Source organism: Gorilla gorilla, chromosome 10 (genome assembly GCF_029281585.2).
Source record: "Gorilla gorilla gorilla isolate KB3781 chromosome 10, NHGRI_mGorGor1-v2.1_pri, whole genome shotgun sequence".
Classification (NCBI taxonomy): Eukaryota; Metazoa; Chordata; class Mammalia; order Primates; family Hominidae; genus Gorilla; species Gorilla gorilla.
Window position 1 is genome coordinate 95,668,607 of NC_073234.2, and position 26,689 is coordinate 95,695,295.

Sequence of the window (26,689 nt, forward strand, 5' to 3'; positions counted from 1 at the left end):
AGATTCCTCCTTACCTCAGTATAACCCTCAGAGCATTTTGCAGTTGTTTTGAGATCTGCAAGTGGGAGAGAGAAAGCAAGGAGAACCAAGGGGAGAGCTGTCCTCCTACACTGTGCTCTTGAGAAAAGGAACCACTGACATATCTATATAGCATTCCATACAGTGGATGTGATTTGCTTACTTCAGTTTACCTACCGTTGACCTTTACAGGCCTCTATTTCCCCTCTGCTCTAGAAATCTGTGCTCTTAGAACCAGACCTAGTAGCCCCATTTGAGGCTTAGAGAACTGCAGCACATGGCATCATCAGAATATCAGAAGCTGATCTTTGTGGGCTTCTGAAACCTAGAAAACTCCAGGAGCCTATTGTAGTCTTGGAACCAGTCCTCTTTCAGGATGCATGAGACCAGTAACTCAAGTTCAGCAGTTACTTAAGTCTTTAGATGTATAGATGCTTTCCAAAAAGACTTATTTTCCTTGCTGTAATTTGGAATTGAATTCTGTGTCCAGAGTTCAAGAAACATACCTGCTTCCTGAATTTTCTTTCTTAAGAGGTTCTCTTGTTCAGAGATAGCTTTGAACTGCTACAAAAGGACTTCTCTATGCTGTGGGAAGGTGAGAGTATTAGCAGACCTTGCAGGAGAAAAACTTCAATCAAGGGAGGTTTTAGAATTGTATGCATGTATTTTTCAAATCCGCCCATATATTTTGTTGTATTCAAACAATACTTATCTGGTACAAGGCAATGTGCTAAGTTTTGTGAGAACAACAACAGAATATTCTTCCTAGATTTGAGTTCATGAAATGTATTTGGTCTTGCCATTTTTCTAATTGTTTGAACTTGGCAAGTTTCTTGGCTGCTGTGAGTCTCAATTTCCTCATTTATAAATTAGAAATAATGTCTACTTAATAGGGTTGTTGCAGGATAAAATACAATAATGGATGGACAATTACTTTGCAGAAAGTAAAATTCTAAACAAGTGTTTGGTATTATGATGTGAAGACAGATGAAAACCCACTACATACACACACACACACACACACACACACACATATATATATATATAAAATATTTTGAATTTTCCTCAGCCTCCTCCAACCACTTGCTTTTTTAAATCTTTGGAAGATAGGTGTACATGTAGATATTTAATCTGATCATGAAATGCTTTGGTCACCAAGCAATTACAGTGTTTTTTCTTCAGTTCTGTCTTTCCTGTAGCATTGTAGTCAAAGAAGGGTCAAACCCTAGGAGGGTTCATGTAAGAAACTGTTAGTTTTTGGCCAGGTGCAGTGGCTCACACCTGTAATCCCAGCACTTTGGGAGGCTAAAGCGGGTGGATCACCTGAGGTTAGGAATTCGAGACAATTCTGGTCAACAAGGTGAAACCCCGTCTCTATTAAAAATATAAAAATTAACTGGGTGTGGTGGCATGTGCTTGTAGTATCAGCTACTTGGGAGGCTGAGGCACGACAGTCACTTGAACCCAGGAGGCAGAGGTTGTGGTGAGTCGAGATAGTGCCACTGCGCTCGAGCCTGAGTGACAGAGCGAGACTGTCTCAAGAAAGAAAAGGAAATTGTTAGTTTTCAAGCTATGTATTAAATATGCACACAATCTAAACTTTATTTTTCCCCAGAAATCCAGGCAGCAGTGCCTTACAGGAAGATGTGCGAATGGAGATATGAACCTTGTGCTACACCCTGTTTTAAAACATGTAGTGACCCTGAAGCACTAGCATGTAAATTTCTTCCACCGTAAGTAATGTTTACCAATAAGTGATCAAAGTCCAGCCTTAGCAAATTCTGTTTTCAGTTGATTTTTTTCAAGATTTTAAAAACAGTCATTCTCAATTTGTATATGCTATATATTCTTTCATGATATTAATTTCGCTTAAATCAAGAAGTAGTTATTGAGAGCCTACTATGTGGCAGGCAATCTTCTTGCTGCTGGGGAGACAGTACTGAACAAAATAGACAAGTACTTGCCCTCATGAAGCTTACATATTGTTGGATTGAGCAGAAAATAACCAAACAAAAGTGTAAATATATAATGCAACATATTGTTATGGCGGATATGTGTTACAGAGAAAAATAAAGGAAGGTAAGGGAGACAGAGAGCATAAGGCATGTGTGTGTGTTTGCCAATTAATATTGGTGGTCAGTGAAGAGCACCCTGACAAGGTGACATCTGGTCAGAGATCTAAATGTAGTGAAGGCACTGGCCAGGTGGATATCTGGGGAAGAATCTTTAATTTGAGAACAGTGCAAAGGTCTTGGAGTGGGAATGTGTTTCGTGTGTTTGAGGATAAGCAAGGAGGTCATAAGTTAGAACAAAGTGAGCAAAATGGAGAGAAGTGGGAAATGAGACCAGAGAATCGTAGTAGTGGGCAAATCATATAAGGCTTTGTAGCCTGTTGTAAGGACTTTGTCTTTTACTGTAAGATAGGAGAGCTGGCTGTATTTTAGGCAGCTGAGTGGCATGATCTGATTTATGTTTTAAAAAGTGCACTTTGCCTGTTGTATTGAGAATGGGCTGTTGGAGGAGAGGAGGACAGGGCAGAATTGATCAGTGATACAGACAAGAAATGAAGGGGATTTGACCAGGTTGGTGGCCCGAGAGGTTATGAGGAACAAACAGATTTAATATCATTTATGAGAGAAGGAAGAGTTAGAGAATCAAGTTTTGGCCTCAGCAGTTATTAGGTGAAATACTATGAAGTTTTGCCATTTTTGGTAGCCAAATTGGTCAAATAGCAGTAATTTCAAATGATTTGATCCAATAGAACTGCATTTACTGAGATAAGGAAGATGTTAGAAGAAACAGTTCGGAGGAAAGGTCAGGAATTTGGTTTTGAGGATCTGGAGTTTGATATGGAAAATTGTTCATTGGATTTAGCAAGTCAGAAAATAGGAAGAGACAAAACAGAGACAGAGAGTATAAACAGCTTTTTTTTTAAATAATATAAGAATTTTCCATGAAGGAGATATGGATCAATAGTAGGAGAGAATATTTTTATGAGAATCATTTTACAATTGATTGAACAATTATGAGGTTCTATTCTATGGCAAATATTGCCAATAGGTAAGATCCAGCCCCTCTGTAAGATCCAGCCCCTCTGTAAGATCTGTGAGATCTATGGCAAATGTTGCCAATAGGTAAGATCCAGCCCCTCTGTAAGATCCAGCCCCTCTCTCGAGGAGTGCACAGTCTTTGGAAGGAAATAGAAACAAAAGAAAACAATCTTAATACATTGGGAAATGGCCTAGGGAGGCCTTGAGGGGTAAAAACAACAGCTAACACATTTAAGTATTTACAATAAACATGAACTGTGCCAAGTGCTGTAAAATGGGTAATCTCATTATTCCTATTCCCAGAGGAGAAAACCAACCGAGGCACAGAGAAGCTACACAGTTTGCCCTGGTCACACAGTTTGTAAGCATTAGTGCCAGGGTTTGGACTGCTACACCCTGTTGTTTGTCAAGTGCTGTGAGATCAGAGGGAAGAAAATGATATTTCTGTTTAGTGTCTTAAAAATAAAAACAATCACTCATTTTCTTATGAAAAGAAGTCTTCATTCATTTGAGCTTCTCCCACTCACAAATCTATTTCCTGCCTCTTCTGGTAGCCATCAGGATGACAGCATGTAACAGTGGCCCTGGAGTGAGGCTAAGCAATGCGAAGGGCATGTGGGGAAGGAAGGAAGACAGCAGCAGGCACAGCTGGCACGGCACTGGGGAGGACATTGAGCCATATTTTGAAATGGCATTTGGCTAGTTTATGACTTCTTGTGGGATGACGTGGGATGACCAGTCTCTGGGGTGGTGGAACCCAGATCCTTAATGCTTCCAGTGTATTGGGCTGTAGCTGTCCGTAAGTTTCTCTTTCTGTATGTTTGGGATGCAGAGAAGAGACTCAGGATGAAACTTCGCCCCTGCCAAACTGATTCTCATCTCTACCTCCATTTCTTTCTCCTTTTTGCTTTCGTTGTGCCAAGGTGGCTAATTATTGCTCCTTATACGTGCAGTACTTGAGGAAGGACCCAAATACTGAGCTGGGGTTTCAGTATGCCCCTGTGCCCCCTCCTCCAAGTCCGCGACATAACCAGCACTCTTGTTCTAGGTGATTGCAGTTTCCGGCACATAGCAAGTGTTTAGAATAAAAATGTTTCATGAAAATTAGAGCTTTTATGAGAAAAGTTGCCAAGTAACATACCATAGAGCACATATGTAAATACTGTTATTCCTATTATCTAATATACCTATTATGAGAACCATTCTGCATCTGAGGCATTAAACTTATCAGTTAGAAGTTGAGTAGAATACCAATTGTATGATAAAAGAAAGCAAACCTGCTATGTTGATGATAAAGACATTTTAAGGAACAGGTTAATAGTTTTTTAAAAAGTATTGTACAAGGATGGCTGTGGTTTTGACTTGCATAAAACAACTGCAAAATAATTGTTTGCAGAAAAATTGATTTTGACCCAATTAAATAATAACTAACTAGCCCTTGTCTGTCAGTAATCCAGTAACTTTCCTTTTTCTTTTTTCTTCCACTTCACAAAGTTTAGAATAAGACTGTCATATGCTAGTTAAAGTTTTATTACTCAACTTCATTTTATGAAATAAATAATTAGTTATATAAGCTAAGTTGTTTATGTTTTAAAAAAATCAGTTGTGAAGGAGGTATCCAAGAAATGACTAAATGTGTTTCATTAAACCTCATTAAGACAGAAGTTAACTTTTCTTGTCTTTAAAAAGTGTTGCCTGGATTTGCCTCCAAGAACAAGGGTCTTCTGAGCAGCATTTACCTTTAGTGTGGAGTTAGTTTGTTTCCATCTGGAATGAAACGAGGCCTTCAACACTTTTAGTTCAAATTCTTTACAGATGAGACAATGGAAATGTTTTTAAAATTTGTAAATATATTATTTAAAACTGCTAGTATATTCTAGAGGCAGATGAGCAAGCCTTTTTATAACAATATCTGCATGAATTCTCCGTAGTATGTAGTAATATAATAATTAGAGTTGGTTGCACTGGAAGGATTATATTTTTTTCCTTTGATTTAGAATAAATTGAACTCTGAGCCTTAATTGGACATAGAAAAATGTACTCTCAGTCATTATTTTGTCTCCATTCCTTTAGAAGAAAAGCATTCTCATGTTCCCTCCTGTCTTTGGCCCACAACATGGCCTCTTGAAATTTGAGACTTTCCCTTGGCTTCTGTGCTCCAAACAAGGACCAGGGATTCTTACCAAGTCCAGACATCCTAGGGCTTGAAATAGAATCTTTTCAGGCTCTTATACAACCATGTCCTTCCAGGGCACTGCCCCAGATTTGGGCACAGGTCCTAATTTTCTTGAAAATGATAGCTTCTGCTCCTTCCTCTCCCTGTTCTCAAAAGAACTGCAACCATGTTCATCCCTTCCACCTAGAGATCACTAATATCTTTTCAGTGAGTTTAGGATTAATAACAGGCAGGAAGAGCCACTGAAGATTCTGTATTTGTTCTACAAACACCGTCAAGGCAATGATAGTGTCAAGGAGCATGCCAATCTGCTTGGATGTGAGGGGAGTATAAGACTGGAAAGCGGGCCAGGCACGGTGGTTCACGCCTGTAATCCCAGCACTTTGGGAAGCTGAGACGGGTGGATCATGAGGTCAGGAGATCGAGACCATCCTGGCTAACATGGTGAAACCCCATCTCTACTAAAAATACAAAAAATTAGCCAGGCGTGGTGGTGGGTGCCTGTAGTCCCAGCTACTTGGGAGGCTGAGGCAGGAGAATGGCATGAATCCGGGAGGTGGAGATTGCAGTGAGCCGAGATCGCGCCATTGCACTCCAGCCTGGGTGACACAGCGAGACTCTGTCTCAAAAAAAAAAAAAAAAAAAAAAAAGAGTGGAAAGCAACAGTACAATCAATACAGATTAAAATCTCAATAAATTGGCCAGGTGCCAGGGCTAATGCCTGTAATCCCAGCGCTTTGGGAGGCTGAGGTGGGCTGATTGCTTGAGCCCAGGAATTCAAGATCAGACTGGGCAACATGACGAAACCTCGTCTCTACAAAAAAATAGAAAAAATTAGCCAGGCATGATGACACATGCCTGTAGTCCAAGCTACTCAGGAGGCTGAGGTGGGAAGACCACCTGGCTCCAGGAGGATGAGGCTGCAGTGAACCAAGCTCGCGTCACTACACTGCAGCCTGGGTGACAGAGTGAGACCCTGTCACAAACAACAACAACACCTGAATAAATTATTCTTCCACGTTTCCACTGACTTATGGAACATGGACTTAGTGTGCCCCAAATATAAGTGTATGGTTCTAATATTCTGTGTCCAAGTTCTGCCTTAATTTTAATCCTATTCTCTTATCCTCTAGCTTGTGATTTTATAAAACGAAGTAGCAGATGGAGCAGTTCTTAGTGCTTGACAAGGGTATATAGAAGCATTTTAGGAAGAATATATCTTAGTTGCATATGTTAAATGTAGTCTTTTTTTTTGTATTTCAAACTTTTCTTCACTTTGATTTACTCTTTTTTCCATGTAAAGGGTTGAAGGATGCTTGCCCTACTGCCCTAAAAATATGATCCTTGATGAGGTCACCCTCAAGTGTGTTTATCCAGGAGACTGTAAGTGTGAACGTTGCTTAATTTACTCTGAAAAATGATTCGCTTGCATATGTTTTTTTCCGAGGCAAGTGGTTGTAAACAGAAGTTTTAAACAGACAATCAACTCTCATAAGATTATTCTTCAATGTCTCTTACATAGCTTTTTTCCCCTAATTACTTTTTAAATCATGTAGATCTTCCACTAACATCTCTCCTGCATTCTTTTTCCCAAAACATTTTCCTTGAAGCTAAAGAGTCCTCTATGAAATATGTGGCTCTAATTTTATGCAAATACAATTTTATAAAGAGCACCTTTGTTTCTTTGTAGGTATACCTGTAATTCCCACAGAACCAACATTAATGCCACCAGCTAAGCCAACTGTGCCCATGTTTACAGGTATTGTTATAATTTTAGACAACAAAAGTAGCACTATGTAATTTAAGTGTTGGCTTAATTTATGTAATTTAAGTGTTACTATAGCTGCTATTATTAATACTACCTATGGGCTAGGAAACCCAGCAGTCACTTTTGCTTCATTAAGCTTGTCCATTGGCTCAACATGCCATGTTTTCTAGAACTTCTGGCCTCAAAGGATTCTTCTGCCTGAGACCCCCAAGTGCTGGGATTACAGGCATGAGCCACACTGCACTGGGCTACGTGCCTCATTTTCTGAATGGCTTCTGCATTTGGTCCACCTCGTTCTTCATTTCAGTTCGTGTAGATTCCTTGGACTTCCCTCACATCTAAAAACCTAAATTCTACTTTTAGGTTTGATTAAATCCCACTTAGATTTTCACAGTGATTAAATTGGCTCTAATGAAACAGACATAAATCAGGGTTTTCTTTACTGCCTCCATTTCCATGTTTGCATTCTGTCTCTGGCTCTGGAGGAGGCATTCCGGGCTCCTAGGCTTGCTTTCCTCCCGTACTGTGAAACTTGCCTCAGGGAAGGATTTAATAAATCCACTCACAGTGAGGCTCAACAAACTTAAGGCATTATTCCTCAAGGTAGTATAATGTAGGTCAAGTTCAGATATTTATTCTTTCAATTTATTTGACAAGCTTTAATTGAGCACCAACTCTACCTGGTAGTGTCCTTGCCCTCAGTGAGGAGGTATGATAAACAAGTCACAGCCCCTACCCTAAAACTGTTGATAGATCAGAGGCTGTTGTAATCTTACAACAGGGGTAAATACAAGCAGCCCACAGGAGGACCATCATATTTATTTTGGAGGTGTGGTGTCAGAGGTTAATCGAAGACAGAAGTTGGGTAGGCTAAGAGAAGAGGGAAATATGCTCCTATTAGAAGGACAGCATGTGCAAAGTCTGGAAGTGAGAGAGAATATGTCACATGAAGGAATCTTAAGCAGGTCAGTGTATCTTGAATGTGCAGTTTGAGAGGAATTGTGCCGAAAGATGGAGTGGAAAAGATTATTGGGGGCAGGTCACAAAGGACTCATGGTAAGAAACAGGATTTTTAAAAAGGCATTAATAGCCTCACTAAAACCATCACTAGTACCACTGCTTCTCTGGTTAGCTACCATTTGAGTACTAATTATATGCCAGGTATTGGATTAAGCATTTGGCATACATTTAATCTTAATAAGAGCCCTACGAGAGAAGTTTACCCTTCTAGAGATGAGGAATTACTATACTGTTGTGAAATTTTAGGCATCAGTGAATTTAGTATAGTTTAAAGCATGCTTTGGGAAAAGGTGGAGGTACTTCGCCTACATCATTCAATTTATAAGGGGAATAAGTCTATGAAATAAGATTGCATGTTTTAACATCTGGGGCATAGACTGTTAATTATTCTAAGTATTGCTCTCTACTTTGAGTTCTCTTATATCCCCCAAATTAATATTCAACATATATCTCAAATGTGTAAAATGATTTAAACAACCATAATCTCTATGCAGAGAATACAAACTATATTTCATTACTCTCAAAGATAAAAAAATAAAGCTATTTCTATTTCTATTTGCAGATGTCATGATCTTAGGTTATTCTAAGGGATCTACTGAAACCTATTAGCAATATCATATGAGTTCAGCAAGGTTGCAGAATGCAAGAGCAATACACAAAAATCGATTGTATTTCTGTATACTAGCCATGAACAATCTGAAAATGAAATAAAGAAAACAATTGCATTTATAGTAGTATCGAAAAAGAATAAAATGCTTAGAATATATGTAGCAAAAGAAGTGTAAAATTTGTACCATAAAAGCTATGAAACATTGTTGATAGAATTAAGAAGCTGAAGAAATTCCATATTCATGGATTGGTAGAGTTGTTAAGATAGCAATACTCCCAAATTGTATTTATAGACACAATACAATCCCTATCAAAATCCCAGCTACTGCTTTGCAGAAATTGATAAGTTAACCCTAAATTCATATGGAAGTACAAGGAACCTAGAATAGCCAAAACAGTCTTGAAAAATAACTAATTTGGAGTACTCATACTTCTCAGTTTCAAGACATATCACAAAGCTGTAGTTATCAAGACAGCTTGGCCATTGTAAATCCACACCCAGATAATGTTTATAAGCCTTTGATGATTTTAGATAACAGTGAACTGTTAAGACTACTGAACTTCCCAGTCATTAGAAAATTTTTTTTTTTTTGAGGTGGAGTCTTGCTCTGTCACTCAGGCTGGAGTGCAGTGGCATGATCTTGGCTCACTGCAACCTCCACCTCCCAAGTTCAAGCAACTCTCCTGCCTCATCCTCCCAAGTAGCTGGAACTACAGGCATGCACCACATGCCCGGCTAATTTTTGTATTTTTAGTAGAGGCAGGGTTTCGCCATGTTGGTCAGGCTGGTCTCGAACTCCTGGCCTCAAATGATCTTCTCTCCTCGGCCTCCCAAAGTGCTGGGATTACAGGTGAGAGCCACCGTGCCCGGCCAGAAATATTAAAAGTTTTAAAAATGTCGTTGTGGTATGCTGAATAATGGTCCTCCAAAGATGTCACTGTCTTAGTCCCCAGAATTTATGAATATATGACCTTATATGGCCATACATGTGGCTAAATTAAGATGATGACTGGCTTATGCCTGGATCATGAGATGGGGAAATTATCCTGGAATATTCATGTGGCACCAATGTAATCACAAATGTCCTTATAAGAGAGAGGCAAGAGAGTTGGAGTCAGGGAAGGAGATGTGACAACAGAATCAGAGGAAAGAAGGGAAAAGGAAGGGAAGGAAGAAGGGGAAGAGAGAGAGATTGATTTGAAGATTTCGTGCTGTGGTTCTGAAGTTAAAGGAAGGGACCATGAGCCAAGTCCAGGTAGTTCATAGAAGCTGGAAGAGACCAGGAAACAGAGTCTCCCTTAGAGCCTCCAGAAGGAATGCAGTCCTACTAATAGCTTGATTTTAGGGCTTCTTTTGTTTAAAAAATAATTAATTAATTTTGAAAATTGACAAAGAAAAATTGTATATATTTATTGTATACATGTTGTTTTGAAATATGTATACATTGGAAATGGCTACATTGAGCTCCAAAACAGCTAATACACTGGTGTTGTTTTAAGCCACTAAATTTGTGGTAATTCATTACAGCAGCAATAGGAAACTAATGAGGTTATTTTTAAACACTGTCAACTACGGGCACTGCGATTATGGCTGAGAATAATTTCAGCCATTTATTGTGGCTCTTCTGTAATCTTTCAGACTGAATATTTTAGAGATACCTCCAATATTGACACCTTTAGAAGGTGCCTCACAGATGTGTTTACCAATCACATCTCCCTTTTCTATGGGTCACTCCTAAACCACACCCATCAACTAGGGCTTCCACATGGTCCACATCAACATTTATTCTGCTCACAAGGAACACATTCTCAACGTTCACCAAAATCAAGGGGTCAGCCTCATTACTTATTTTCAAAATGTAAGACAATTTTTAACTTCTGAGGAATGGTTAGTGATACTGTTAATATTTTTTTTTACCTGTTCACGCAATTGTGTTGACACCATTAAGAAAGTGAAGGTGTTTATAGAATGGTGATTAAAAGCCAAATTTCTGGAATCAGAATTCATTTCCAAGTTCAAATTCTGCCTCTGCCACTTAACAGCCTTACTTCTCTACAGCTTAGTTTCCTCATCTTCTGTAAAATGTTGATACTATTATTACCAACATCACAGGATTCTAGGAAGGAATATGTGAAATAATCTATATAAAATTTCTAAGCACAGTTTCTGTCACATATCAATTCCATGCAAGATAAATGCATTCCACTAATGAGGATTACTTTTTCATTTATGACAGTTTGGGAAATGATTACTCCATCAGACATCACTGTGTTTGATATGCTAACACCAACTACAGGCTTGGAATGTGAGGTATGACTGAGCAATATCTTCCAGCTCTTTGTCATTTCCATATATCATCCACTCAAATTTCTGTGTCAATATCCAAATGCTACTAAACTTTTTTTGATATGTTCTCTAGTCTATCCTTGCTAAAAGATATTAAGAAATATGCATTTCATTGGAACAGTTGTAACTGATATTTCTTATTAATTAGCTTCTAGTCACACTAAGAAAAACAAAATTGAAATAAGATCTTAAGTGTGATTCCTTAATAAAGAGTTATCTAGTATGGATTTATCTGTGAATCAGGCATTCATAAAATATTATTAAGCATCTACTTGATGTCAGTCACTGTGTAAGATGTTAAACATATACTGGTAAGCAAAAAAGATAAAAGTCATTGTCTCCTAGAACTAGTAGTTTTCTCTCCTAAGAGTTGGGCAGAGATCTTCTTATATCAAATATACCATTTGCTCTGATAAACTATTTATTCAACCAATATTTATTTAGCACCATTTCTGGCCAGGCACTATTCAGATCCTATGGAAAAAATATAAAAGTAGGCAAATATTTCTGCCTTTCCAGAGTTTACATTCTATTGGAGTTTCTGAGATAGCCAATAAGCAAAATAAATGAAGTTATATAAAATGTCAGAGGTGCTGGTCAGGAGAAAAATAATACTGTTTTTAATAAGATGGTTTGAAAATCTTCACTGATAAGGCAACCTCTAAGCAAATGATCTGCAAATGTTAAGAGAGTGAACCAATGTAGAGGACTGGGTCAACAAAGTTCCAGGCAGAGGGACCAGCAAGTGCAAAGGCCTTGAGGCAAGAATGTACCTAATGTATTAAAAGAATGACAAGAAGACCTGTAAGAAATAAAGGAATAAAATAGTAGACAATAAGGTAGATTATGTTAGACCTTGTATTGTAAAGACTGTGGCTTCTGTTCTAAATGACTTGGGAAGGTGCTGTATATTTTTGAGTCAAGGAATTACACCATCTGAGTAGCTTCAAGATCATTTTGGCTGGTATATTGTGGGTAAGGTGTAAGGAGAGAATAGAACTGTTTAGGAGGCTATTGTAGGAATTTAGGCCAGAGATGATGATGGCCTGGTTCAGGTGATAGCAGTGAAGATGGTGAAAAGTACCTGGATCCTGGATATATTTTGAAGGTAGAAAAATTACATGTGAAGTGTGAGTAAAAGGGAAGCAACAAAGATTCTACAACTTTTGCCTTCAGAAACTAAAGGGCTGGTGTCAACCAGGATGGAGAAATCTTGGGGAGTGAATGTCTGGGATGGGTATAATCATGAGTTCAGTTTTGCCATGTGAAGCTTGAGATTCCTCACAGACAGCAAAAAGCTGTGGACATATAGATTTGGCAGACATACATGGAGTATATATAGGTCATGCTAAGAAAAAATTTGGGAATTCTCAGCGGATAAATGGTATGAGACTGGGTGAGATAGTAAAGGGAGTGAGTACAGATAGAGAAGTGAAAAGGGCCACTACAACTTTCATAGGTTGAGAGAAGATGACAGACATGCAAATAATGTTAACCAGAGAAATAGGAGAAAATGTAGGAGGCTGCAGGTGATCTGAAATCTAAGGAAAAGAGTATTATAAGGAAGGTGGAGTAATAAGCTATACTGAATATATTAATAGGTCTGAGATGAGGTCTGAGAACTGATCACTGGATTTAGCAATGTGAGTTGCTGGTGACCTTGTTCGGAAGAGTTTCAGTAGAGTGGTAGGTCTAAAATCCTCTGGGTGGTTTAGATGTCTGTGAGGGCTATAGTTCTCTTGTAATTGCTTTCATTTTTCTGGCTAAATGAAAAGCAAGGTCAATACCTGAGAAGTGGTACAACTTTTACACAGAAAATTTTGGAAAATTGGACTCTTAAATTTTTAAGTGCTCACTTAAGAGTCTTACTATTTAGAAAATTAGTAATTTCTCTAAACCTTATTTTAAAAATCATATATTATATTGGAATGATAGAAACTGATCCAAAAGATTTAGGGAGAAGCAAATGAAAAAAGATACTTTATTAGTGTATGGTATGTAATAGGTGCTAAATAGTTGTTAATTTTTATTCTGAAATCCCTAGACATGCAGTAGAGAGTAGTGGTCAAGAGCGTAGATTCCCAAGTAACAATGCCTGGACTTAGATGCTGACTCTACTATCTTCTATCTGTGGGACCTTGGGCAAATTACTTTAACCCCCACACTGTTTACTTATCTATAAAATAAATATGAAATAATAGTATCTACCTTAGATGGTTAGGAGAATGAAATGGGTTAATTAGAAAATGTCCAGTTTAGCATTGCTATAATTATTACCATAATTTAAATGGAATGTGATTTATAAACTTTGAAAAATCTACCAGTTATTTATTTATTATTTGTTTACCTAGACATTGTGAGTTACATATAAAATTAATTTATGATTATACACTCTAGGTGCTGTCAAACTGATGTTATATATAAAATTTTAATAAAGTATTTAAATAGCATTAAGTTGTGATTTTTAAGTTGACATTATGACACATGAAGTTATATTGATATACTAGCTTTGCACAACATAATGTGAAGGGTCAGCTGTCATTTTATAAATTTGCTTGCAAAAAAACTAGGGAATTCAGGAGAACATTGTTTTCTTCAGATGTTTGAATATATGGGCAATCTAATGTCCAATCAATATTAGGGTAAAGCTTAAATTAAATATACATTGAATATTATAGAAAGGGTACATCAATAAAAAGTTGTAGCATAATTTTAATTCTTTATCTTTAAAAAGTTTTTGTATTCAATAAGTGTACACCATGGGCAATATGAATGTGAAATTTAAAAATCAATTAAAAACATTAGCTGAGAATGAAAAAACCCACTAATCTTTTTTTATTAACAGCCTCAGAAATTTGATCCTGTTTATGATTGTAGCCAATACATATGCCTTAATATGGAATGGCAGTTATACAACTGGTCCCTTAATTGCCCAAAGGATGTGGAAATGCCTGACTGTGGTTTCCGAGGAAGGCCAGTTCAAGTGAACAGTGATATCTGCTGCCCTGAGTGGGAATGTCCTTGTAAGTTTGCATTTCTTAAGCGGTGATCTTTTTTTTTTTTTTTTTTTTTAATCTGGAGAGATTGTTACTTTTTTGAACCTTTCACCTCATCAAGCCAAAGTTATTGTTTTTGAGTTTTCATGATTTGATTTATGATTTTGGCTCACAGTATATAACTTTTAGAGTTGCTTCTTGTCAGACATAATAAGGCTAATTTAACAGATTTTTTAAAAGAGCAATTATTACTGAAAATGCAGATAGTTAATAGACTAAATCCACTTTCCACTATTTTTATAGGTCGGTGTTCCATGTTGTCAGAACTGAGCATTATTACATTTGATGGAAACAACGCAGCATTATATAGCATGGCTTCTTATATCTTAGTAAGAATTCCTGGTGAAATTATAGTTGCTCATATCGAAAAATGTTCCATGAATCAGGTGGGTCATAATTTATTTTTGCAGTCATTTCATCATAAATCTATAGCTAATGTCTATTGCAACATCAGGGATTCTCATAGGAGGAGGGAGCACAAGAACTCACTGAGATCGGTCTTCTGATAATGTTTCAGAAACATTTCTGAAAACCTTTCATATCAATCTATTTAGAGGCATATAAATCCAAATAATGTTTTAAAAAGTCAAATAATGCATTTAAAAGTATTTCTTTATTTTTTTTCCAGAATGGAAACTCCTTAAAAAAGCTAGTGAGTATTTGCAAAGTGTTTAGTACATTCATTCTGTTTATCACTACAATTGTGTTTAACTCTGTAAAGTTCTAATTTTTTTCAAATTAAGGCTCCCTCTGGAAGAATCTCTGGACTTTGTTTTAAGAAGTTAAATGTGACAACACCCATACATAAAATAATTGTCAATCGGTTAGCAAGAAAGGTAAGAATACAAAGTTAAAATTTTTTCTCACATTAGATGAAAACAAATTATATAAACAGTTATTTCCAATAAGAGGGAAAATTAAGCGTATCAATGGAATTTAATTGTTATATATAGTAATCATTTCATGGACAATATAAAATGTGTTTCTTAATATTATATTTGTCTCTCAATAATGTGCCAATTATTGCAAATATTTTCCCCTGTGAGGTTAACTGCAGGGACCATGTTAAATACACTAGCGACCTCTCAGATAGTGTGATTGGCCAGTCTTCTTTGTGTCAGAGTTAATATCACGTTCCAAATCAGACAGAGTGGAAATGCTATGAAGGAGAGGGATGATAATGTGGAAAAGCATAGTAGCCAAGAACACCGGAATAAAGACCGTTAAGAGAAGAACAGATAGAAGGAGTGGGTTTGAAGTGTTGACATAATTAAGTTTTTGGTGAATAAATGATAGCTAACATAAGAAAAATATGAAAAAATATTTAACTTTTTTGAAATAAATTGAAGAAGCACAATGTATTATAAAAAAGCAATGCATTGTAAAAAATGAAAGGAGCCTTTTGGTTTTAGAAGAAAAACTCTTATCCCAAGGAATATGTGTTTGCCAAACAGGAGTGCCTTATGAACTCAGTGCTTCACTCAGTTCTAAGTTATTCTCTCTAAAATATGAAAAAAATGTGTAAAGATTTTTTCTTAAAATGGCTGAAGTACTATGTACTTTCTGGAAATAACTCCACTTGTTAGCATAGGTCCATAGATTCTAGACTGAAAAGAATATTAAAATGAGCCTAAAAATGTAAGAAGATATTTAAAAGGTTTAATTAAGTAAAACAAAATATATAAATGAGGTACTTTTTTTTGAATGATAGCATTTGCGTATACCTTTGAGTTTGATGAGGTTGATATACTTACAGGAAGTGGGTGAGAAGTAAACACAAAGCTGGTCGGTGTCATTATTTGGAGCATTTGGGTGGAAGGACTTATTTTTGGCCCCAGATGAACTCATCACTGATCATTCACTGGTCAGGCACTGTATTCAGCTAATAACAAGTTATTTTGTAAAATGACTTAGTGAGAGTTTAACATGATAAAACAACATAGGTTCTGATCTCAAGTAACTTATACTTGTGCATGATTTGCATAATGTAATTACCTGCTGATTAGAAAGCAATAGGACGAACAGTGACAGAATTATGACCAAGATATCATAGAAATAAAGAGAAGAGTAACTTAATGTCTTATAGTTTGTAGTCGGATCAAACAGGTCTTTTTTGGGGGAGGTCACACTTAAGATAAATCTTAAAGAATAAGCAGAAAGAAGGAAGAGAAAGAGAAAGTATGTTTCAGCTCAAGGACAGCAGTTATGAACAAGATATAAAAATGAGACATTGAATGGTTGGTGAGGCATAACTTTGAAAAATTTGCTGCTAGTTACAGCTCATGGCTTCATGTCATTGCCATTATTTAAAGCACCGTTTTTCAAAGTACAATCCTTGGATTGCCTACATTAGTATTACCAAATACCTGTATAGACTGTATATATTTATTTAGTACATGCTAAAAATACAGTCTATAATCCAATGCAAACCTGCAAAGCAGAATCACTGGGAATCTTGATCTTTAACAAGCCTGACAGATGATTGTTATGAACATTGCAGTTAAGCAAACAATGATTTAGAAGATCAAGGAAAGAATTCAGATTAAGGAAAACATCCAGAAAATAACATTATTATCTTAAATTCATATTAGAAGGATCGTGTTATCAATATAAACATAGATTGAAGGAAACAGACATAGAAGTGTACATACGATAGAAGAAAGTTAAATTTTGAGGAAAATGAAAGGCAATGACATTAGAACACATATTGACTAGAGCAAGGCACAGCAAAGGAACAATAAAATAGCTTAAAGGTTCTGAGAAGCTGTGGCAGCAGTAAGAAATACATTTTTTTAAAAAATTAAAAAATAGTTTACATTAAATCAGAATAAAGGAATAATCTGTATTCTCTTAATTTGTATATTTCAGTAAATATTTCTTAACAGGTGTATTTATGTTATTCTAGGTAGAAGTGGATTCCATTGTTGTGCCTTTGCCCTTTTCAAGTCAGGAACTGTCCATAGAGGATTCTGGTTCAATGTATGTAATTACTACTCCAGCTGGACTAATCATAAAGTGGTCTCATCTTACAGGAATCATAGACATTCATTTTGGCTTCCGATTTAACTTGTCATCCTACACAGAAGGACTCTGTGGTGAGTGCTGCCCTTCAAATCTTGATTTAGTCTGTTTTTTTTTTTTTTCTATTCACGCTATGCCATTTTGGACCCTGTTGCCCCATTTTTCAGGTTTGAGATGTGATATTAACTTTCAGTTCCCATGTAAATACGGAAGGAAGCAATGATTTTTCCATAAATGTGCTAAGAAGCAGGAAATAACACTTCAATTTGGGTATTTTATGAAAATGTATGCTTACTGCTGTTACTACGATGCTGTTTGTATTTCCACTAGCTCATCTTTATTAGGCATTAATGAAGAGTCAGGCGTTATTTTACATATTTTAACTAACTTAATTTTAAGATCTAGTAAGTAGATAATAGTGTTATCTCAATTTATAAGTGATACAAATGAGGCATAGAAAGTTTAAAGGCTTACATATCTTTGTTTCCTCTTAATTTTTTTAAAAGCTTGAAATCAGGGAAAACTTGTTTAAGTCATCTTGAAAGAACATACCATTCAGGATATTTGTCCTAGTTTTATTATGAAATGTAAAGCTTAGATATACCATTACATCTAGGTTTAATATTGCAATGTATTACACAGATATATGAAGAGTTTTAAGTCAAAGAAAACAAATTAGAAATATCTGTAGGTACATAATGAAATAAAAAGAATACTGGCTCTGGTGTCTGCTAGAAAGTTGAACACAGGTTATTCTCTTTACAGCTGTGTGCTCTGAAGAGAATGTCAGTTTCCTCATCTTTAAAAGGGGACAGTAATATCCATTTTCAAGATTGTTTGGATTACATGTGAAAGTTAGTGTAAACACAACACATAAATACACACAGTCAATAAATGTTGGTTTAGTACAAATATATCTATTTTTAATCTCAGTAAATATTAATTAAATACAATTTTATGGATCACCTATTGTGTGTCTGACATTGTGCTTGATGCTGACAACTCAAAAATGAGTGGGTAAGTCCTTGCCCTCAATACATTACACAAAATATCCAAATTTCCTGTTTAAAAATTTGAACATTTTTGGAAATTTTTGCTAAAATGGTTTTCATGGTTCCTCACTTGTTTAGAGTATGCTAAACATAGCATAAATTTGTATGGTGACTTAAGGTTATGATTTGGAAATAGGCATTATTGAGTATATGTACTAAATCAATAGTTATTATTGAGTAATAACTGAGACTGGAAATGCATATTTTCTCCTATAACTTATCACTTTTGAAGGGTATTATTTCAGTTTGATTTTTATGTTTTTTATCCTTCTCTACTATTAGCTCTTGCTTTCATGTAGACAGCCACTCTGCTAGCTGGATTCTTAACTAAGTGCTGCAGAGAGAGGGCTAGGATCACATTTATGCTAACCAGGGCTCATGCCCTAAATTCCTTGACCTCCACAATGAGAGAAGTATACTTCATTAAAGGGAAATCTGGGTACTGTCAGGATCACTAGACTAGGTGCTGGCTGAAAAGCTTCTAGTGAGTAAGACTGTTATCCAAACAGAGTCTGAACACTGGAATGAGAGGCTTATACTGACATCTTATTCTACACAGCACTATGAAGTCTGGAGTGGTGACTGAAGTTGCAGTGCAAACATATTTTTATTAGAAATTACCTTTCTCTAGAAAAGTTTAGACTTAAAAAATAGTAGCTCCTTTACAATGTAGTCCACTTAGGTTTTTTTTTTAATGTTTAATTGCACGTAGTACCCTGTGTATTTACAAAGGTGAGGCATTGCAACCTTTATTCATCCTGATATATCTCCTTGGGAATTAAGATTTGATGTTTGAAGAAAATTTTTATTCATATATTTTATAGCCCAGAGTCTTGGGAATTAAGAAAAATTATGTCTGAAAGTCGGGTGGGATTTGGGTAAGGTATGATTATAGACCTGGTCTCATTACTTTCCTTGGCTCTGCACTGCATTTGGTGAAGAGTAAGCTCATCCTCAGTTTGGCTTTTCTCAAGGGAGATAGAGGCTGCAGCAGGTCAAGGCATCCCAAGGAAGGGAAATTGCCTGTGTCCTAGAATTCCCAGTTCAAGTCTTGAGCTTGACAATAGTTGTCCCTATGTTGAATAAATTCATGTGCCAAGGTGACTGCTACATGCTTGCTGGTTTATGCCTGGATTACCTGAACAGTTGCTAATGCAAGGGAATGAAGATTACCTTTATGCCAATCAGAGCCCTCACCTGGAATGATGTCATGCACTAGGTGATGGAGCAGTGATAGTTCCTGAAAGAAAAGTATTTAATATTTTCAGGCAGAGTTTTCACAGGGAAGTGGAAGCCTGGGAGCCAGTCACCAAATGTCCATTACTGTGGAAAGTACCTTGCCAGGCCACTAGTTACTAAGTTAGAAGATGGTGGTAGTAATGGAAGAGTATAGGAACAGAATTAATGTCTTCTTTCTTAATCTTCTCTGATCTCTTCATGTATCTTGACTTCTAGGCTTTTGATTTCTTTCTTATTGGGTTAAGGCAGTTAGTTCTACACTATTTTATCAAAAAATTAGAACATAATTTAAAAAGTTATTTCAGTGTAAAAGTTCAAGGATACATAAACTTGGTACCTTACATGGTAAATCATTTTTTCATTTAAAATCAATTATTTAACTGATTTAGTTGTGCTGTCTACATTAGTTTAAGTTTTTTTATTCTAACTGTCATATATATTCTTTCAAGGAATTTGCAATGAAGATCCAGATGATGATCTAAGGATGCAAAATGGCACAATTATTACAAATATGGAAGACATAGGATTATTTATTGAGAGCTGGGAAATTGAGAAATCATTTGAAGTAACAATGAGAAGACCTGTTAGGAATTGTACTAAGCATGATTGCAGCCAGTGCATTGATTTATTAAATAGAAGAATTTTCATTCCATGTCATGATAAAGTAAGTTGGAAGCAACCATAAATAATACTTTCATGTTAGATATGTTGAGAGTAAAAGCCAATACGTTACTGTTCTTGCTATAATGTTCTTCTACTGAGAACAAAACCCCCAACCTTCTGTCAGTATGCTTTGGAATTCAGAATCACTTATTGTTTACAGGCTTACAAACACAAGAAGGATAATTTTATTTCTTTTCTTTATGCTTCATTAGAATTATATCTACAGCTTTCAGAAAAAAAATGAAAGTTTGTCCTATGAATAAATGTCTCCAGGAGACAGAGATCAATGACATTTGATAATCCAGTATCAAGACCAAGACAGTGAGGCTTTAATCAATTCCTTATGATCCTGGCTTCTTAGGCACATACTTGTAATAGAATCTGTCACTTACTCAATTTACTTGGTCTTTATTAGTCTCTAACTTTCTGAGTTTAAGTGATTAGTAGGTATTTTAAATAATCTATATTGTTTAAAAAATCCATTATTAAAGACAAAGGACAAATGCAGTATTTCATGATCACTTAACTATAATTTAGTGAGCATCTAGTACATAGAAATCACTGTGTTAGATTCCTGTGATAGAAAATGAATAGGATGCTCTCCTTGCCCTCAAGGAGCCTAGTAGGAAGGGAAGTCTGCGAGCAGATACATTAAAATATACATTATAGAGGTACACAGGATCCCAGGTTTGGAGAAGACTTTATGGAGTTTTAGATTTTTCTTTTCTTTTCTTTGAGACAGTCTCACTCGGTTGCCTAGGCTGGAGTGTAGTGGCACGATCTCAGCTCACTGCAACCTCCACCTCCCAGGTTCAAGTGATTCTCCTGCCTCAGCCTCCCGAGTAGCTGGGACTACAGGTGCCCGCGACCACGCCCAGCTGATATTTTTAGTACAGGCGGGATTTCACCGTGTTAGCCGGGGTGGTCTCGATCTCCTGACCTCGTGATCACCCACCTCAGCCTCCCAAAGTGCTGGGATTACAGGAGTGAGCCACCGCGCCCGGCCCAGAGTTTTAGATCTTTGAATTGTTTAAAAGTATGAGTTTGCTAGGAGAGAAGAGAGAGGGATGGAGTTCCAGGCAGAGATAACAATGCAATGGTCCCTCAGTGGGAGGTTGGTTCCAGGACCCTCACAGATATCGAAATCCTTGGATGCCCAAGTCCCTTTATAAAATATAGTATAGTATTTGCATATAACCTACACAATTCTCCCATATATGTTAAATCATCTCTAGATTACTTATAATACCTAATGCAAGGTAAATGCTATATGAATAGTTTTTACACTGTATTATTTTTTACATTTTTATTATTTTTTATTCTTGTATTTTTTTTTTTTTTTTTTTTACTTTCTTTCCCTGAATATTTTTGAGAGCTTCTTTGGAGGTTCTAGCAGGGGAGTGCTGCTACTCGTAAACCCTTGACCAAAGGCCGGTCCTCTGTCATGGATAGTCGTCCTTTCAACCAAATGTACACCTTCAGGAGGGACGTAAATGGAGCAATGAGGGAGGAAAGGACACTTGCTTAGCGAGCCAGATCAGCCGAATCAACCCTGGCAGTCAGTGGGATGACAGATGTCACAGCGAGATCTCTCTCACATCGGTTTTTCTGAATATTTTTCATCCGTGGTTGGTTGAATCTATGGCTGTGGAAACCGGAAACCCTGGGTAAGGGGGGCTGACTGTATATGCAAGAGAAAGTTTGGTTTAAAGGCCATGTGAGGAAAACATTAAAAGAGTTTGGTGCAACATCTATGAAGGGAAGAGTCAGGGAAGGAAAGCAAGGGAATTGTCCAGTCAGGAAGGAGCTCGCTGTGAATGACTTTGATGCTGCCCTACGCGTTCCCTGAGGGAAAAGACGAAAGTATGAAGTCATGGGATAAAAATGGCATATCTTTGTGGAACTTCAGTTTTACATGGAGATTTGGATGAAAATAAGTTTTAAATGTTCACATTTTTAAAATGCATGCACATAAACATGAAGAAATAGCAAACACTTTAAAACTCATTCAGTGCCACTTTAGTCTGTCTTTTTAAAGCATCATGATTTTTTTAAATTGCGTTTTTAACTGGGAACTTGAAAGGTTGGTTATATCAGGAAACTTTCAGCTTGACTATTCAAGGCATAATGAAGCAATACAGGATACCATTTAGTCTGTGATAGCTTCCACTTTTCCCTTATAATCTTCCAGTATACAAAAATCAGATGGGTGTGGTGGCACACATCTGTAATCCCAGTTATTCGGGAGGCTGAGGCAGGAGAATTGCTTGAACCTGGGAGGCGGAGGCTGCAGTGAGCCGAGATCGCGCCATTGCCCTCCAGCCTTAATGCTTACTTAAAGTGTGTGGGTTTTGTTTATTGTAGAAACATAAATGGGCACCAAATTATGTTGTGTCTTATGTTGGAAAATCTAAATCAACAACCACATAAAACTATTCCTATGGTAACATCTAAAAACCAATCATGCAGAATTTAAGGATAATTACTAGAATATTTTGCTTTATTGTTTATTTTTATAAATAACAAGTAGTCTTGGCTCAAAAGGTTTCTTCAGAACTAGTTTTAGAATCATTTGGAAAGTCAGGCTTGTCCATCAAGATCCTCATTAAACCCATCACTCTCTTCACAAGGAACATCTTGCTTTTATATTTTCTTAGGCTGTTCAATGATGGGATACATTTTTATAATTTTTTTAAGTGTTATAGTTTGAATATCTTTCAACAAAAGAAAGTTAATTTGCCATTTTATCTGCTACATAGATATAAATCAATTTAAAGAAGGCATTGGCTATATATTATATAAAAATATATATTAATATATAATATATAATATATATTATAATATATATTATATATTATATTTTATATATAATATATATTATATATTATATTTTTTATATAATATATATTATTATATATTATATTTTATATATTATTATATGCTATATTATATATTATAATATATAATATATTTTATATTTATTATATATAAAAACATATATATTATATATATATATATTTTTTTGAAGAGTCTTGCTCTGTCATCCAGGCACTGATGTCATCCAGTACAGTGGCGTGATCTCGGCTCACTGCAGCCTCCACCTCTCAGATTCAGGTGATTCTCCTGCCTCAGCCTCCTGATTAGCTGGGATTACAGGCATGTGCCACCAGGTCTGGCTAATTTTTTGTATTTTTAATAGAGACGGAGTTTCACCACGTTGGCCAGGCTGGTCTCACACTCCTGACCTCAAGTGATCCACCTGCCTTGGCCTCCCAAAATGTTGGGATTACAGGTGTGAGCCATCACACCTGACCATGGCTATAATATTTTTACAGTCAGAGTTGAAAATATAATTTTTCATCATGGAAAGAAAAGATAAAAAGTAAAACCTAAATAATGTAAATGGATTATTTTAACAGTAATGGTCAAGAAGAACTCACAAAATTGGCTTATTTTGCAGATTTTTTTCAAGAGTGACGAATTAAAAATACTATAAAAAAGTTTGAGAATAAGATAGAAATAATTGACTGTAGGACCTACTAGTACTTTCAGACTCTCAAGTACTCAAAGCCTCTAGATGTGTTTCCTTGAGAAACTAAAAGAGACCCTTACAAAGCTTATGAGGATTCTATACACAGTTGCCTGTGTCTTCAGGCAACATCTTTAGCTGCATTCTGGTCATGAAGATTCAGTGATAACTCTGGCACAGTCCATACAATAGTGGAAAATGCATTTTCTTTTTACCCACATAGTTCTTGGATATTGCAAAACGGAGGTAGAGAAGACACAGTATTACCATCATGCTGAACTCGATATTTGGCATCGAACCTCCTCAATTCACTGCAGATTTCTTACGTGGATATTAAGGGATTGAATGCAATATCAAAGTGCCCATTAATCCATGAGATAGGCAGGGTGTATTTCTTTTTCTCTCAAAGCCTCAAGTGTTAAGACATTATTTTTATTTAAAAGACACAGACTATTAAGCACCAGAATGTAAAACTTGCATGACCTCAAAAAAATACTTCAAAGAAATTTTGAGTTTATAGTGACTTCTTTGGGCTGAACTCTAATCAACCTTGAGATAAAGTTTCCCTTTCTCTACCTTCTGCTTCTAAAAGTTACTTTGATTAAAGTCCTGTTGCAAGAAAAAAAAGAAAGTTAAGAACTAAAAAAAAAGGGAGGGTCATGACAATTTGCTCAATAGATCTGTATGAAGGTCTGAAGAAGATAGGCTAGGCAGGTATAGTAAGGTAGCTAATTAAAAGGTCTCTGAGTAGTTTTTACTTATTTGCTTGTTTTAACCTTTTATTGTGGTAATGTTTACATATTCACAAAAGTGGTGGGAACAGTATAAGAACCTTTCAGTGTCCGTCATCCAGATTAAAAAACCATTTAAAAATTGCCTCTTTTTTTCTGCCTATCTTCTTCACTCCTTCTGCCCACACCCCGCCCCTGTTGAATTATTTTAAAGCAAATCTACTTTGGGAAAATGATGATGGACTCTGCTGGTCAGTGGGAAGCAAGTGAGGACAGCAGCATGTTCAGAAAAGAAAGATGGCATTTGGGAGACATTTGGGATGTGGAATGGGCAGGATTTAAGGACCAATTAGATGTTAGTGCTAAGGGAGGGTGAGCATTTGTAGATGACTTCAACTTTCTAGCTTAAACAGGGTAACATATCGAGATAAAGAAATTCTTGATGGCTTGTTGATACTCAATCTGTTCCATCCAAGCTATCACTAAGTCACGTTGAGTCCACTTCCAAAATATATTCAATATCCATGCATTTCTTCCCACCACCATTTGAATCCAGACAACCATCATCTCTTGCCTGGTCCAATGACAAAGCTTTATAATTTGAATTTTTTTAACAGAACATCAGACAGTTTAATAGATGCTTCTCTTGACTTACATGTTTTTTTAAAAATTATAATTTATATTCAGGGATACATGTGCAGAACGTGCAGGTTTGTTATATAGGTATACAAGCGCCACGGTGGTTTGCTGCACCCAACAACCCATCAACCCGTCATCTACATTGGTTATTTCTCCTAATGCTCTCCCTCCCCTAGTCCCCCACCCCCCGACGGGTTGTATGATGTTCCCCTCCCTGTGTCCATGTGTTCTTATTGTTTAACTCCCACTTATGAGTGAGAACATGCGGTGTTTGGTTTTCCGTTCCTGTGTTAGTTTGCTGAGAATGATTGTTTCCAGCTTCATCCATGTCCCTGCAAAGACATGAATTCATCCTTTTTTATGGCTGCATAGTATTCCATGGTGTATATGTGCCACATTTTCTTTATCTAGTCTATTATTGATGGGCATTTGGGTTGGTTCCAAGTCTTTGCTATTATGAATAGTGCTGCAATAAACATATGTAGAATGATTTATAATCCTTTGGGTAGATACCCAGTAATGGGATTGCTGGGTCAAATGGTATTTCTGGTTCTAGATCCTTGAGGAATTGCCACACTGTCTTCCACAATTATTGAACTAATTTACACTCCCACCAACAGTGTAAACATGTTCCTGTTTCTCCACATCCTCTCCAGTATCAGTTTCCTGACTTTTTAATGATTGCCATTCTAACTGGTGTGAGATGGTATCTCATTGTGATTTTGTTTTGCATTTCTCTAATGACCAGTGGTGCTGAACTTTTTTTTCATATGTTTGTTGGCCGCATAAATGTCTTCTTTTGAGAAGTGTCTGTTCTTATCCTTCACCCACTTTTTGATGGGGTTGTTTGTTTTTTTCTTGTAAATTTGTTGAAGTTCTTTGTAGAGTCTGGATATTAGCCCTTTGTCAGATGGATAGATTGCAAAAATTTTCTCCCATTCTATAGGTTGCCTGTTCACTCTGACGATAGTTTCTTTTGCTGTGCAGAAGCTGTTTAGTTTAATTAGATCCCATTTGTCAACTTTGGCTTTTGTTGCCATTGTTTTTGGTGTTTTGGTCATGAAGTCTTTGCCCGTGACTGTCCTGAATGATATTGCCTAGGTTTTCCTCTAGGGTTTTTATGGTTTTAGGTCTTGCATTTAAGTCTTTAATCTATCTTGAGTTAATTTTTATATAAGGTGTAAGGAGGGGATCCAGTTTCAGTTTTCTGCATATGGCTAGCCAGTTTTCCCAACACCATTTATTAAATAGGGAATCATTTCCCCATTGCTTGTTTTTGTCAGGTTTGTGAGAGATCAGATGGTTGTAGATGTGTGGCGTTATTCCTGAGTCCTCTGTTCTGTTCCATTGGTCTATATGTCTGTTTTGGTACCAGTACCATGCTGTTTTGGTTACTGTAGTCTTCTACCACTGAGCTTCATCCTCGTTTGCAAATCTCTACAAAGCAGGCAGAATAATATCTTAAAATTATAAACAGAATGTGTGATTTCTCTACCTAAAATCCTTCACTGTATTTCACTTAGAGTACATTCCAAAGTTCTTACCAGGGCTGTCAATGTCCTCTATAATCTGGCTCACCTATTTCTCCAGCCACGTCTTGTGCTATACTCTTCTTGTTTGCTAAGCTCCAACCATGGTTGCCTCCCTTAATATTACAAGCTCTCTTAATATTCCAAGAGTTTTTTCTGCCAAAATGCTCTTCTTCTTGCTGTTTCCCTAGCTGGAATACTTTTTTCTTTCAATCCTTTTTAGCATGGTGGCTTCTCTTCAT

The 26,689-nt window shown here is 36.5% G+C and overlaps 1 protein-coding gene across 1 annotated transcript in view; it reads left to right on the forward strand.

The window, feature by feature from the left end:
- OTOGL (otogelin like) overlaps positions 1-26,689 on the forward strand; it is a 273,380-nt gene that overhangs the window by 215,791 nt on the left and 30,900 nt on the right. Inside the window, exons 38-47 of the mRNA XM_031016545.3 lie at positions 1,634-1,751; positions 6,548-6,627; positions 6,935-7,003; positions 10,879-10,952; positions 13,834-14,011; positions 14,288-14,430; positions 14,673-14,696; positions 14,788-14,880; positions 16,950-17,139; positions 19,806-20,020. Coding sequence (XP_030872405.2) covers positions 1,634-1,751; positions 6,548-6,627; positions 6,935-7,003; positions 10,879-10,952; positions 13,834-14,011; positions 14,288-14,430; positions 14,673-14,696; positions 14,788-14,880; positions 16,950-17,139; positions 19,806-20,020 — 1,184 coding nt within the window. The remainder of the gene's footprint in view (positions 1-1,633; positions 1,752-6,547; positions 6,628-6,934; positions 7,004-10,878; positions 10,953-13,833; positions 14,012-14,287; positions 14,431-14,672; positions 14,697-14,787; positions 14,881-16,949; positions 17,140-19,805; positions 20,021-26,689) is intronic.